The following is a 13,469-nucleotide window of genomic DNA, read 5'->3' on the forward strand; positions in this document are numbered from 1 at the left end:
CATGATGGCTGCTTGGCCATGGGAAATGCCCAGGCTGTGGACAGCCCTGCAGCCCTAGGGGAGACCCAGACTAATCAGCTCGTGTATCAGTGCAGGTTGTCGGGAAAGTCAGGGCCCCAGTCATGAAAAATCATTCTTATCATCTTGGCAAACTCAGCTCTTTGGAGATAAAAACCCATCCAGCGTCCCTGTGCCAGTCTGATAGGCAGAATAATGTCCCTCCTCCACACCCAAGATGTCTGTCCTAATCCCTGGAACCTGTGAATGTGTTGTCTTACGTAGCAAAAAGGGCTTTGCAGATGTGATTAAGGATCTTGAAATGGAAAAGTTAGTCTGGATTATCCAGGTGGGCCCAGTGTACCAACAGGTGTCCCTACAAGAGAAAGAGGGAGGCAGGGGACAGAGAAGGAACCGTGATGACAAGCAGATTGGAGTGATGAGTGTAAGAGAAGCATGAGTCGGGGACGTGTCAGCCTCTAGAAGCCGGAAAAGCCAAGGAAATGAATTCTCCCCTAGAGGCTCCAAAATGCACACAACCCTGCCAAACCCATTTCAGACATCTGACCTCTGGAACTGTAAGATAATGAATTTGTGTTTTAAGCCACCAAGTTTGTGGTCATTTGTTACAAAAGCCAGAGGAAACTAACACAGCCAGTGACTATTTGGGGGCAGTTAGAAACCCTGGGAGCCTTGGACCCCACTTGTCTTCATGCTCCTGGTCTTTGGAAGGGTCCTTCCCCCCTTTCTGACTCGTCATCCAGCAAAAGGGCAAATAGATGATATTCAGGAACTGGCAGGACAGGACAAGCTGATCTGTCAGTAAAGCCTTTAGCATTTGTATCTTTTATTTAAATATTTATTGCATTATTTTTAAAGTTTCCCATCCAAACCACAGCTGCAACTGGAATCCAGCTGTCCCAGGCAATAGAAATATCAACTTGGGGTCTCCTGAGGGGGGCGGATTGTAGATTGCTGGAGTCAAAAAGAGATTGTTCCGGTTCAGCCCCTTGACAGATGAGGAACTGTGGCTGGAACTGGGGGTGGGTGGTGTCTGGGACTGGGAAGGGTGAGCCGGCACCAGGCAGGTGGCGCTGGAGGCACCTCTTAGACCCCGCCCGGGTCTGCCCATCACAGCTGCTGTTGGTACTGGCTCTCAGTGGCCGTGTAGAAGTCGTCCAGCACACTCTGGATATATTCGAAGGTGGGCCGCTCCTCAGGGCGGTTCTTCCAGCAGCGTGTCATCATTTTGTAGAGCTCCTCAGGGCAGTGCTCTGGTCGAGGCATGCGGTATCCATGCTCCAGTGCCCGGATCACCTCAGGGTTTGTCATCCCTGAGAAGGAGCCATGGAATTAAAGAGGGAGGGACTGGGACAGGGAAACCCGGAGTGACAGAGACTGTTGCCTCCCCAGCAGCTATCACTTCCCACCTCCCCTGGGAGCTGAGCCCCCCCCACTATGAAAGCCAGGTACCCCTTCCCCAGCCTCCCCTACAGCTAGGGCAGGACCATGGCACCCAATTTTGGCCAATGGCAGCTGAGGAGCATTGTCCCGGGAGACTGCCAGGAAAGGTGTTCCTCCCTTGGAAGATACACCCTTCCTCTTTCCAACGACACTGAGAAACGACCTGATCCTTGGAGCTGAAGCACCACACGGGGAAGACAATCACAGAGAAGCGAACCCACAGACCTGAGTGCTGTTGAGCACCTGAACTAGCCAGTCACCAATGCCAGACTCCTTATCATGGAGGTTAATAACTTGCCTATTGTTTCTGCCATTCTTAGTTATTTTCTTACTTAGAGCCTAATGCATCCTAATGGATTTGGTTCCATAACCCAACGCCTGGCTTTTACTGGTGTATTCTCAAGACAAAACAGGCAGTCTGTCTCAGTGTCACTCTGTGAATGGGACTATTTCCTTGTTCAATTGAAGTTTATGTGAGGTATCCTTAAGAACAATCTTCTACATGTCTACAATGCCCAATTTTACATTATCAGTCTAGAGCTCCAAACTCCTATATCCGAGTGCTTCCTTCAACATCTTTACTTGGATGTTACAAGTCACCTCAATGTAAAAGGGCTAAACCAGAACTCTTGAATTTCTAACCCCAGACTATCACCCATTTGGCTGCTCAATTAACCAAGAGGATCAATCTTGATTCTTCTCTCTCTCACCTTCCATATCAGCAAGTCACATTTTTCCTTCTTTTGAAAGATATTATCAACCCATCGATTTACCTCTGTCTCCACCACCTCTCCCTATCCCACTGCTGTGGCTGCTACCTTCTCCCCAGCCCCCAATCCACTCTCCATGCTGAACCAAAGCATCACTTAAAGATGGAAAGCAGATGATGCCACTTCCCTGACTCAAACCCTCCAATGGCTTCCATACACTTACACTAACATCCACAGTCCACAGTTTTCAGCATGGCCATGGGCCCTCCCTGATCTGGCCCCTGCCAACCTCATCATTCACCATCTGCTCTCATTCCTTGTCTCCAGCTACCAGGCTTCCTTGTTCTTTCTTCAGACACACCTCAGAGCCTAAGAGCTAGCAGTGTCTTCTACCTGGAATCTTTCCCCTAATTCCTCACTGAGCTGTCTTTCAACTCAAATAGGACCTGCTCTGACAGGAGCTGGGGAGCACCACAGGTGCCCCCAAGTCACTCCCTCTCACTCACCCTGCTTCGTTCTCTGCTCAGAAGTAACCTCCAGCTGAGAGTGTGTGTCTGTTGTGTGTGTGTGTCCCTCCAGGCTAGAATGTGCTCGACTCACCATATCCCCAGTGCCTAACACACAGGAGGGATTCGATCAAAACCAAGGAATGAACCAACTGTCTATACCTCTTACTTCTAATCTTCACAACCACGTCTGCAAGGTAGACACCATTACCTATATTTGTTTAAAGGTGAAGACACTAGGGTAGGAGAAGTGAAGTGAATTTCTCCAAGTGTAATTGCTGATGGGGTGAGATTCAAATTCAGGATGCTTTATATACAAAGTCAGGGGCTCTTTATATCTGCCTTTCTCCTTCTCCCCAGTGTTCTGGCTACAGAACAGGAGACATCTCAACCAGAAAGGAACAGAGAATAACATTATTTATGGACTCACAGGCAATCTACATGTTGGGTATGTCTTTGTGACTGCCTGGTCTACTCAGCGTAGGGTGCTGCCTGTAGGCATGGGGATAAATTAATCCATTCAACAAACAGTTATTAAGAACCCACCATGTACCAAGAACAGAGGTGGGCAGTACACATACACTAGTGAGGAATACAGACATGATTTCTGACCTCACGGAGCTCAGTGTCTGGTGGGGGAAAATATTAAACAAATCTGTAGTTGTCAATTGCAACAAATACTATGAATGAGACAATATGGGGTATTACAAATGAGAAGTAGCGGTCATGTAAGATACTTTAGATGACTGGATGGTGGGGTACAGAATGAGATGAAGCTGAAGAAGTAGGCAGGGGCTGGATCATGTAGGACCTACAGGCCATGATTAGAAGTTTGAGATTTTGTCCCAATTACAATGAGAGACCATTAAAGAGTTAGAGGTGGAGAAGGGACAAGATCTGTTTCACACTTCTACAAGGATCCCTCTGGCCTCAGTGGAGAATGGCCTGTCGGGGAGAGGGACAAATGCAGGGAGACTGCGTAGGAGGCCACTGTACCATCAAGGTGGGAGATGATGTTGGCCTGAATGTGGGTGGAGACAGTGGAGTTAGACATGAGCATGTATTTAGGAGGCAAGTGGCCAAAACCTTGGGACTGCTTTGGATGTAGTAAGGGGTGAGAGAAAAGGAAGGGCCAAAGATGTCCTCAGATTTTCAGTTTAAGAAACTGGGTGGATGGTGGTACCTTTAACTGAGATGGGGCAGATGAGGGGAGGTTGGGGGCAAGGATCAAGAACTCCATCTGAATGAATACACTGACAAGAGAAGAGACCCAGGCTGGGCCATGGAAGCAGCTGCAAGCTGATGCCCCCTTCGCTACCTGGGTAAGGGATCCGGCCATAGGTGACGATCTCCATCAGCAGAATACCAAAGGACCAGACATCTGACTTGATGGTGAAAGAGCCAAAGTTGATGGCTTCAGGGGCTGTCCACTTGATGGGGAACTTGGCCCCTGTGGGATTGGACAGAGCAGAGTCAGAGACAGTCTGGGAGCAGTCAGGGCTGGGTGTCTGTTAGGGTGAGGAGCAGGACAGGGGCAAGGCTGCTAACATCTGCCCCTACGTCCAGCCTCCACGGAAGCAAGGGCTATCCATCCTGAGGACAGATGTCTAGAGTGGAGGGGAAGGGGCAGAGGGGTTTGGGGCGTGCCAGGGGAGCTGGCACTCTGGACTATCTCATTGATTCAGCCAATATCCCAGTGAACTACAGCTCCCAAAGAGTAGAGTCCTTGAGGACTTCTATAAATGGAATCATACAATATGCAGTCTTTGTCACTTAACACGATGTTCTGAAAGTTTATCCACGGTAAGCATCTAGTCCTTCCGTCCTTTATTGTGGCCGAATAATGTGGTCTTGTTGCTTCTACTTTTTGGCTGTCACAAATTATGTTGCTATTCATACACAAGTTTGCCTGTTTCTGAATTTTATGTAAATGGCGCCATCCAGCTCTCCTTTTTTTTTTGGTCTGATTTCTTTCATTTCAATGTTATGTCTTTGAGAGCCAACCATTTGGTTGGGTGGAGCAGTGGTTTGTAATTTTTCATTGCTGCCTAATATTATATTACATGAATGTACCACAATTTATATATTGGTTCCACTACTCATGGATATTTGGATTCTTCCCAGTTTTTTCTATTATGCATAAAGTTGCTCTCACCCTTAATTTCCACATGCATTTGGCTAGCTCAGCCTAAAATTGAGCAGAGTCACTTGGTGAGAGTCTACAGACCAGGATACTCTGTCCAGAAGGACTCCAGCAAGCTTACTAACTCATAGCTAATACGGAGACAGACACATGTCTTGACTCTCAATGCTCACAACCCATCCAAGTGGGCCCCATGGGTCCCTTGGCAGCGCTCCCTACCTTCCCGAGCCATGTACGCGTTGTCCTCGATGACACGTGCCAGGCCAAAGTCGGCGATCTTACACACCAGGGACGCAGAGACCAGGATGTTGGCGGCTCTGAGGTCTCGGTGAATGTAGTTCCTCTGCTCGATGAAGGCCATGCCTTCTGCAATCTCCACCCAAAACAGAGACATCCTCATCTTCACATCTGGCCCAGCCCAAGGCGGGTCCCACCCAAAAACACAAGAGGAGTGTCTAAGTTTGAGAAAATGGGAAAATGTGTGTGCCAGCTTCCCCTTTCTTGTGGAAGGGTCCTGAGCGCAGGTTGGCATTTCTCTATCTCCCCATCTAGGTTGGGGGGGAATCTGAGGGCTGGGTCACTTTCGAAGCTTCTTTGGGATTCCAAGACTTCCAGAGACTACTTTGAGGAAAGAGCAATGGCAATGGCGTTATTTCCTCGGGACCTACATACACACACACCAGAATACTATGAGGTCTTCTCATCCCCAGCCTTCTTTCTGGAAGACAAGCTAGGCTAATGTCATATTCTGCTGTATCTCTTGTACCTTCTTCATCCTCAAGCCTGGGTAGGGAAAATTCATGTATTCATTCAACAAGTATCTACTGAGTGTCTCACGGGTGCCAGGCATATTATTTGAACAGCTGGTGAGCCAGGCAAGACCCCTGCAGGTAGTAGTAAGTGCCGTAAAGGATAAAGCAGGGTAGCAGGACATGAAGTGTAGACTGCGGTTTTGGATTGAGTAGTCAGAGAAGGCTGCTTTGAAGAGGTGAAATTTTAGCAAAGATCTGAGTAGTGACAATAAGTGTGTCAAATAAGAGCATTCCTGGCAGTAAGAACATCACATGCAAAGGCCCAGAAGTAGGAATGAATTTGGTGTTCATGGAACTGGTGGCTGAGCAGAAGTTGCCACAGAGAGATGGGGGCGGGGTGGGGGGAGTTGAGGTTGAGAGGGAGGCTGCTGACTGTGAAGAACCTTCTAGGTTTGGAGGGGAGGTTGGATTGTACACTGAGCGCAATGGGAAGATGGTAGAAGTCCTCTAGCAGGAGTGTGACATGGTCTGATGTATATTTTAATGCCATCATGCCTGCTGAATGAATAATAGACTGTATGGAGAATTCTCATTCACAATGGGTCCCTCATGGATATTTGGATTCTTGGTCCCTGGAAGCCTCTGATGGAAAGATGTAGGATCTTTCCTTAGGGACTTTTTTTTTTTTTTTTTAAAGATTTTATTTATTTGCCAGAGAGAGAGAGCGTGCGCACAAGTAGGCAGAGCAGTAGACAGAGGGAGAAGGAGAAGCAGGTTCCCCGCTGAGCAGAGAGCCTGACGCGGGGCTCGATCCCCGGACCCTGGGATCATGACCTGAGCCGAAGGCAGATGCCCAACCGACTGAGCCACCCAGGTGCCCCCTTAGGGACCTTTTTTCAAGGGCTTGTGCATTAACCTTCATAAAGAGGTTTATAATTAACACCCAGACACCTAGAAAACAGTGTTTATGGCTTACAAACTGGCCTTTGAGCTCCTCGAGCCAAGTGTTATTACAATCTCGGTTTTACAGAGCAGGGGACACTTTTTCCATATCATCCCACCAGGAAAATTCTCAATGTCAGACTCAAACCAGTCTGCAGATTTCCAATCCATGTGCCCCATGTTGCCTCTAATTAAAGCAGAACTCCAGTGCTCTGGAGGACTGCAGCTGGGTGCAATCTGGTAAGATTTGTGGGGTGGGGTCGGGTAGCCTGGCAAGACAGACCAGACCAAGACACAAGCCTGCTCAAGGTCAGAGGCAAGGGGTGGCGCACTTGCGGGAAGTGGTCAGCAGGGGGAACCTGGTGGCTACCAGAACCGAGGTGTGAGGCTTCAGACTTTGTAACAAAAACTTGAGACTGCTTTTGCTTGGAGTCACAAGCCTGGGGTGAGATGAGACAAGGTCTTGTGGGGGGCAGAGGGGTGGGGAGGGGAAGGGATTTATCAGGAGTCCTCAGACAACAGAACAGTTAACAAGGGCTATTATGCTAATGGCAGGCACTGTAGCTTCCTCATTTACTATGAGAGGATACTTGAGCTTAAACAGCATTTGCTCTGTGCTTTGGGGAGGTGCGCCTGCTATCAGCCCTACGTCACGGGCAAGAAAGCTGAATTCTGGAGAAATAAGTAACTGGTCCAAGTGGAGACCAATAGTGGAACTCCAGCATCCCTGCTCAGGGTCTGGGCACTGATCCATCACTCTACCTGGACTTTTGGCCTTGGATTTGGCACTAATGCGGCTAGTTACCATTTTTTTCAGTACCCACAGGCAGACATTCATGTTACTGATTTTCGCATGCACTCGGGGGGCAGGTGGGATTAACCCAATTTAGGAGACTGTAGAGGATACTGCCTAAGTAACTCCGCAATTACTCTGGAGTTGGACCAGCTCAGCCTGAGCCCCACAGCTCTGGGACCTCAAGCAAGCTACTTCCCTTCTCTTGCCTTACTTTTCTTCTCCGTAGAAGGGAGGACATCAACCGAACCTGCTTCTGAGGGGTCATGTGAGGATGAATCCTCTAAGTCTACATCAAAGGTGTAGAACAGTGGCACATAAGTCTTCACTTCAATTGTGGCTCTTCATGCTCCCTGGTGAGGAAAGTGACATTCAGAGAGGTTAAGCATCTGGCTCAAAGCGACACAGGCAGAGCTGGGTTCAAAACCAAAACTCTGTGTGACTCCTAAGCCCAGATGCTTACATAGTGTTGTTTCTCAAGGATTGAATGAATGAATAATGGAGAGGTTCACTGGGCTCAGGGTTAGTCTAAGAGCTAGGGGTTGATGAAGTGGTGACATTTCATGACCACCAAGCAGGCTGCCCTGATGTTGGGCATTAAAACTTGGGTTTGAAAAAAACAAAAACAAAAACAAAAACTTGGGTTTCCTTCTGAGAGTATCAGGGAACCACAAAATCAGAGCTGGAAGGGCCTAATCTGGGCTCTTCCAACTGAATCCCACTGATTCCTCGGGGTTGCCGGTGGGGCGGGTGGGGGGACAAAGCAAAGGGCACTCTCTTCAATCTGATCAGCTCTGTTTTGACCTATTTTAAAATGTTCAGCTGCTGTATAAGATTTCATTTGACCAACAGATTTATGGCTTTATAAAAGGCTTTTGAGCTTGAGAAGCACAGATGTGGTCTAATTCCCTCATTTGACAAATGAAGACCCCGAGGCCTGTAGTAGGTCTGAGGCCCATACAGCCAGTGGGTGAGACATGTTCTACTGCACCGTCTGCCTTTCCGGGACTGGAGGTGAAGACCTGGTCCCAGGTTGCCTCCTTCCTCTCCCTGGGCCCTCTGCTCCTGGTTTCTGTTCTCCCATCTGTGAAGCAGGGAGAGTGGCGTTTGCCCAGGCTGACTCTCCCCCAACAAGAGTTCTGCCAGTTTGATGGTTATAATTTAGTTATAGGCCAGACTGTTGTTTCCCTAGGGACAGGGACCACTAAAGTGAAAATGCCAGGCCTTGATTTCCATATGGCTCCGGCATTCCAGACTCCAAAATTTAAAGCCTTTATATATATCTATATATATCTGTATATATCTGTATATATCTATATCTGGACATTCCTCTCCTGGGATTTGCATACCCCCATGAGTTCTGCCTTAGGGATCTCCAGAAGGCCCTAGGCAGGTCTCCCTTAACACCCTCCAGGCTGCAAACCACACCCCCTTCATCTTTGCCAGCCCCAGGTACGGGCTGACCAGGCCCAGCTCTTTTGCTTTTTCCCATGGGCTTTGGCACAGGCTGTTTCTTCCATCTGGAGTACCCTCCTCTCTCCAATGCAGCTGCCTAACTTCCACTCATCCTTCAGGGTTCAGCCCAGGAGCCACTTCCTCTGGGAAGCCTTCCTGGGTTGCTCCTGGACCAGGCTAATTGTTCCAGCCACGACCTCCCACAGCATCCCTTTCCTCCCCCGTTTTCCAACAGAGAGGAGAGAATGAGAGAGGACAAAAGCGAAAAGCACTCAAGCGGGGAGTAAGAGGAACTGCAGAGAGTGAAGGGAAAATGAGAGAGAAAATGGGATTTTCACAAGTGGTCCTTTGGTTTGTTTACATTATTTATTTTGCTGGATACCGCATCCTTCGGCGCTGATCCAGGACCACTTGGGTAATGCCTCTCTTAGACATCCAATTGTTTAATGTCTATAAATTCTGGGAGGACAGAAATACTCTCCATTTCATTTGCTGCTGTATCCTCCCACCTCAACACAGTAATTTAGGCAAACTACTTCATCTCACTGGGCCTCAGTTTCCTCATCTGCACTCAACTGCTTCGCAGTGCCTTACTTTCCTATTCTGTAAAATGGGATGACTTGTCTGTGGCTGGACTGTTACATTGGTGGCCCCCAATGGACTGTGCCTCCTGGGACTCATGCTCTTTTTTTTTTTTTTTTTTTTTTAAAAGTTTTTTTTTTTTTTTTGAGAGAGAGAATGAGAGAGAGAGAGCACATGAGAGGGGGGAGGGTCAGAGGGAGAAGCAGACTCCCTGCCGAGCAGGGAGCCCGATGCGGGACTCGATCCCGGGACTCCAGGATCATGACCTGAGCCGAAGGCAGTCGCTCAACCGACTGAGCCACCCAGGCGCCCCTAGGACTCATGCTCTTATGCAGCCCCCTCCGACCCTGAGCCTGGGCTGGGCCGTGGGCCATGCTTTGGCCAATGAAAAGTAGCAAAGCATGATGGGAGCAGAGGATTCACAAGCGCTTGCACATTAGGGCTTGGTCCCTTGGAACACTCCCTCTTGGAACGTAGCCACCGTGCTGTAAAGAAGCCCTGATTGGACTGCTGAGTGACGAGGGGCCACAGGAGAGAGATCCCAGAGGCTGATACACCATGCCGGACATTCTAGCCCCAGGCAAGCTCTCAACAGAATGCATCCATGTGACTGACCTCAGTCTAACCACCCAGCCAACCCCAGTCAACGCACAGCATCACAAGAAATAATAAACTGTTGTTGTTTCAAGCTACTAAGCTTTGGAGGAGTCTTACATAAGATAATAAAGGGGCGCCTGGGTGGCTCAGTTGGTTAAGCGTCTGCCTTCGGCTCAGGTCTGATCCCGGGGTCCTGAGATTGAGTCCCTGGTTGGCTGGCTCCATGCTCAGTGGGGAGTTTGCTTCTCCCTCTCCCTCTGCCCCTTCCCCACCTCATGTGCTCTCTCGCATGCTCTCTCTCTCAAATAAATAAATAAAATCTTAAAAAAAATAGATAATAAAAATCCCACTCTCTAAGTTTGATGTGAGGACAAATGTGTTAATGCCTGCAAGACACATACAAAAAGTGTACAGTTGACTCTTTAGCAGCGCGAGGGTTAGGACCCCTGCACAGTCAAAAACCCACATACAACTTCTCTCTCCCCCAAAACTGAACTACTAATAGCCTACTGTTGACCCAAAGCTTCACCAGTACCGTAAACAATGGATTTATACGTGTTTCATATGTTATATGTATTATACCCTGTATTCTTACAATAGAGTCAGCTAGAGAAGAGAAAATGTTATTAAGGAAATCATAAGAAAGAGAAAATACATTTACATCACTGTACTCTATTTATAAAAAAAGAATCTGCTTCTAAATGGACCCAGCGCAGTCCAAACTCACATTGTTTGCGGGTCAACTGTACGTTCATACTGAGCACTCAGTGCCTGTCACCTGTTATTGCTGGTACTATTATAGCCCGAGCCCAATAAGCATGTGTTAAAGAAATCATTGAGTTCCTGGCCGCCCCCCCCCCCCCCAACATCCCCCTTTGACTCTCACCTGGGCTGAGAAGTCAATGAGCTTGGGCAATGGCTGCTTGCTGCCCTCCGCACTTTTCAGGAAGTCCAGCAGGCTTCCTGTGGGGGGAGGGGAAGCAACACGTACTACTCAGTACTCACACTCCCTTGGCGTATGGTTAAAATTGCTCGTAGTCATGGATTGAAATAGGGGCACCTGAGTGGCTCAGTTGGTTGAGCATCTGCCTTCCACTCAGGTCATGATCTCAGGGTCCTGGGATCAAGCCCTGCTTTGGGCTCCCTGCTCAGCGGGGAGCCTGGTGCTCCCTCTCCTTCTGCCTCCTCCCCCCTGTTCATGCTCTGTCTCTGTCTCTTTCTCTTAAATAAATAAATAAAATCTTTAAAAAAAAAAAGTAACAGATTTAAATAAGAATATTTATTTACCATGTCTAATATTTGGGAACTAGAATTTCAGTGTTTTAAAAATGACTTTGTGATTACTGGATGGGGACAATCACGATTTCTTTGAGGGAGATAGCTTTCTGAGCCTGGTTAACGGGGGGGGGGGGGGGGGGGGCGTGCTTTCCTGGTGCTGGCATAATTGTGTATTTAGAAAATGAAAAGCATTTTGAGATTTCAAAATCACACCCAATGAGGTTGTGTGAGATGTTTCTGTTTATCGAAAAATGGGCAAGGATTGAAGATGGTGGTGAAGTGGTGGCCTTAAAAAAAAAAAAAATCCCTGGGAAATCTTGGATCATGGGCGGGCAGGGTGGGGGCAACCTGGAAGGAATGCTTTGCCAACTCTCTTTTCCACAGCATTGGTCCAGACCCGGAAGACTACAGGAGAGGCACGGAGCTGCCCCCAGCCTCGAAGGCTTATCCTAAACCCATAAGCCTTTCCTACCATCACCCAGTCCCCTCTCCTGTAGCTCCATGAGCTCCCCTTCTCCTGGCATCCCCTGAAATGATTTCACCCCATTAACCAGGAGAGCTGGGCCATTGCCTGTCAAGGCCCAAGTACTCAAGTTCAATAAGTACTTGTCAGAAGAGCTCCTGGCCGGACTGGAGGGCAAGAACCATGTCAGGATCACCTTTGAGTGTGCAGTTGACCAGTATGAACCAACGCCTGCATCCCCAGTGCCCAGAGTGCAGCACCTTTGGCCATGAACTCCGTGATGATGTAGATGGGTTCCTCTGTGACCACTGCATACAGCTTCACCAGCTTGTCATGCTGCAGAGTCTTCATCAGGTTGGCCTCTGCCAGGAAGGCCTCCACAGACATGCTCCCTGGCTTCATCGTCTTCACAGCCACCTTGGTGTGCTTGTTGTAGGTGGCTGGAGCAGGAGAGGGAACAGGGAAGGTGGTCAGAACCCACTGCTCCTTCCCCCATGGCCCTGGGAGGCCCCGCTGCAGAACTGCTTCCTCCAGAACGCCTTCCCTGTTCATCTCAGCCCTCAGAGAGGGGAAGGGAGATGCAGGCTTTGGCCTCAGAAAGATGTGGGTTAGAAGGCTGGTTCACCACTTCTTAGCTGTGTACCCTTGGGCAAGTCACTTAACCTCTCTGAACTGTGGTCTTCTCATCTGCAAAGTGGAAATGATCAGCACTGCCTTTCAAGGGCTGTTGTAGGGATTCAAGAATAACCTCAGAACCTCACTCAGATTGTTCCTGGTGCACACACATACACACCACCTTTGCTTTGTTACTTACTCATACACACACACCGTCTTTGCTTAAAATGCTTTAATCGCAACACTGCTCTCAATTAAATGACCAATCTCGTCATGGTCAAAACCCTGCAGGATTTGGCCTCGCCCACCTTGCCAGCTTCATCATCCACCAAACACCCCCTTGCCTTTTGTGCACCAATCGGCCTGCATATCAGTCAGTCTCAAGCACCCAGCTCCCCCTCCCACCACAGGGACTCAACCCACCCCACCCCTGCCTCATCTTGTTGATCTTGTAAATCTCATAATTACTGTGTTTCCATTTTTGCCTTGGCTGCCAGGAAGCTCAAATCTAGATTTGAGGTCTTCCTGTAGTGAGAGTCTAAGGCCTTATATAATATTTTTAGTTTTCCAACCTTATCACTCAGATCCACTTTACATTCTTCTCTATAATTTCTCTGCCACATTGTCTTATTCAATGCCTGGCATACAGCAGTGTCTCTGTAAATGTAGTTGAAATGTGTGGATTTTAAATTTATTTTTTCTGGCTGAATTGTTTGCATCTCTGTAGGTTGTCCTCGCTCCCACTTGGAACATGGTGGAGTGCACCAGGCATTGGGCCAGGCATTGCACCTACCCCGCATTCCGCAAAGCAGGCATTGCTATTCTCAAGTTATTAGGGGCAGGACGACAGGGGTGATGCACGCCTTTCTGGTGCCCCACAATGCCCTCGCGGGGCGCTGGGCACATGACGGGTGCTCAGAGCAGCTTGCTCATCAGTTGCCAACACTGAACGTACCTGAAAAATCTCCAAACTACATTTCCCCACTCTTAGTTTCCATCATCCTAAGACGCCTCTGATGATCTCAACCCCAAACTGGTGGACTGTCCCAGCTCCATACGAGGGAGGGGAGGGGGACCCCTCCTGCCCAGAGGGGAGATTTGGACCCCAACAAACCTGGCCTCAAAGGCAGATCAGCGTTTGCATAGCAGGATAATGTGGTTGCTTTCAGAGG

General features: G+C 48.7%; 1 protein-coding gene across 3 annotated transcripts in view; it reads right to left on the reverse strand.

Annotated features, from left to right (window-relative positions):
• Positions 1-674: 674 nt before the first annotated feature.
• Positions 675-13,469, reverse strand: part of HCK (HCK proto-oncogene, Src family tyrosine kinase) — a 40,678-nt gene continuing 27,883 nt past the window's right edge. For 2 of the 3 annotated variants that reach the window (XM_044918549.1, XM_021688939.1), the window contains exons 9-13: positions 11,943-12,122; positions 10,828-10,904; positions 5,040-5,193; positions 3,996-4,127; positions 675-1,331 (exon numbers count right to left, since the gene is read on the reverse strand). In XM_044918549.1, the coding sequence (XP_044774484.1) occupies positions 1,129-1,331; positions 3,996-4,127; positions 5,040-5,193; positions 10,828-10,904; positions 11,943-12,122 (746 nt within the window). In that variant the 3' untranslated portion in view covers positions 675-1,128. The remainder of the gene's footprint in view (positions 1,332-3,995; positions 4,128-5,039; positions 5,194-10,827; positions 10,905-11,942; positions 12,123-13,469) is intronic. The other variant, XM_021688938.1, reaches the window with a different exon arrangement.

Source organism: Neomonachus schauinslandi, chromosome 10 (genome assembly GCF_002201575.2).
Source record: "Neomonachus schauinslandi chromosome 10, ASM220157v2, whole genome shotgun sequence".
NCBI classification, from domain to species: domain Eukaryota; kingdom Metazoa; phylum Chordata; class Mammalia; order Carnivora; family Phocidae; genus Neomonachus; species Neomonachus schauinslandi.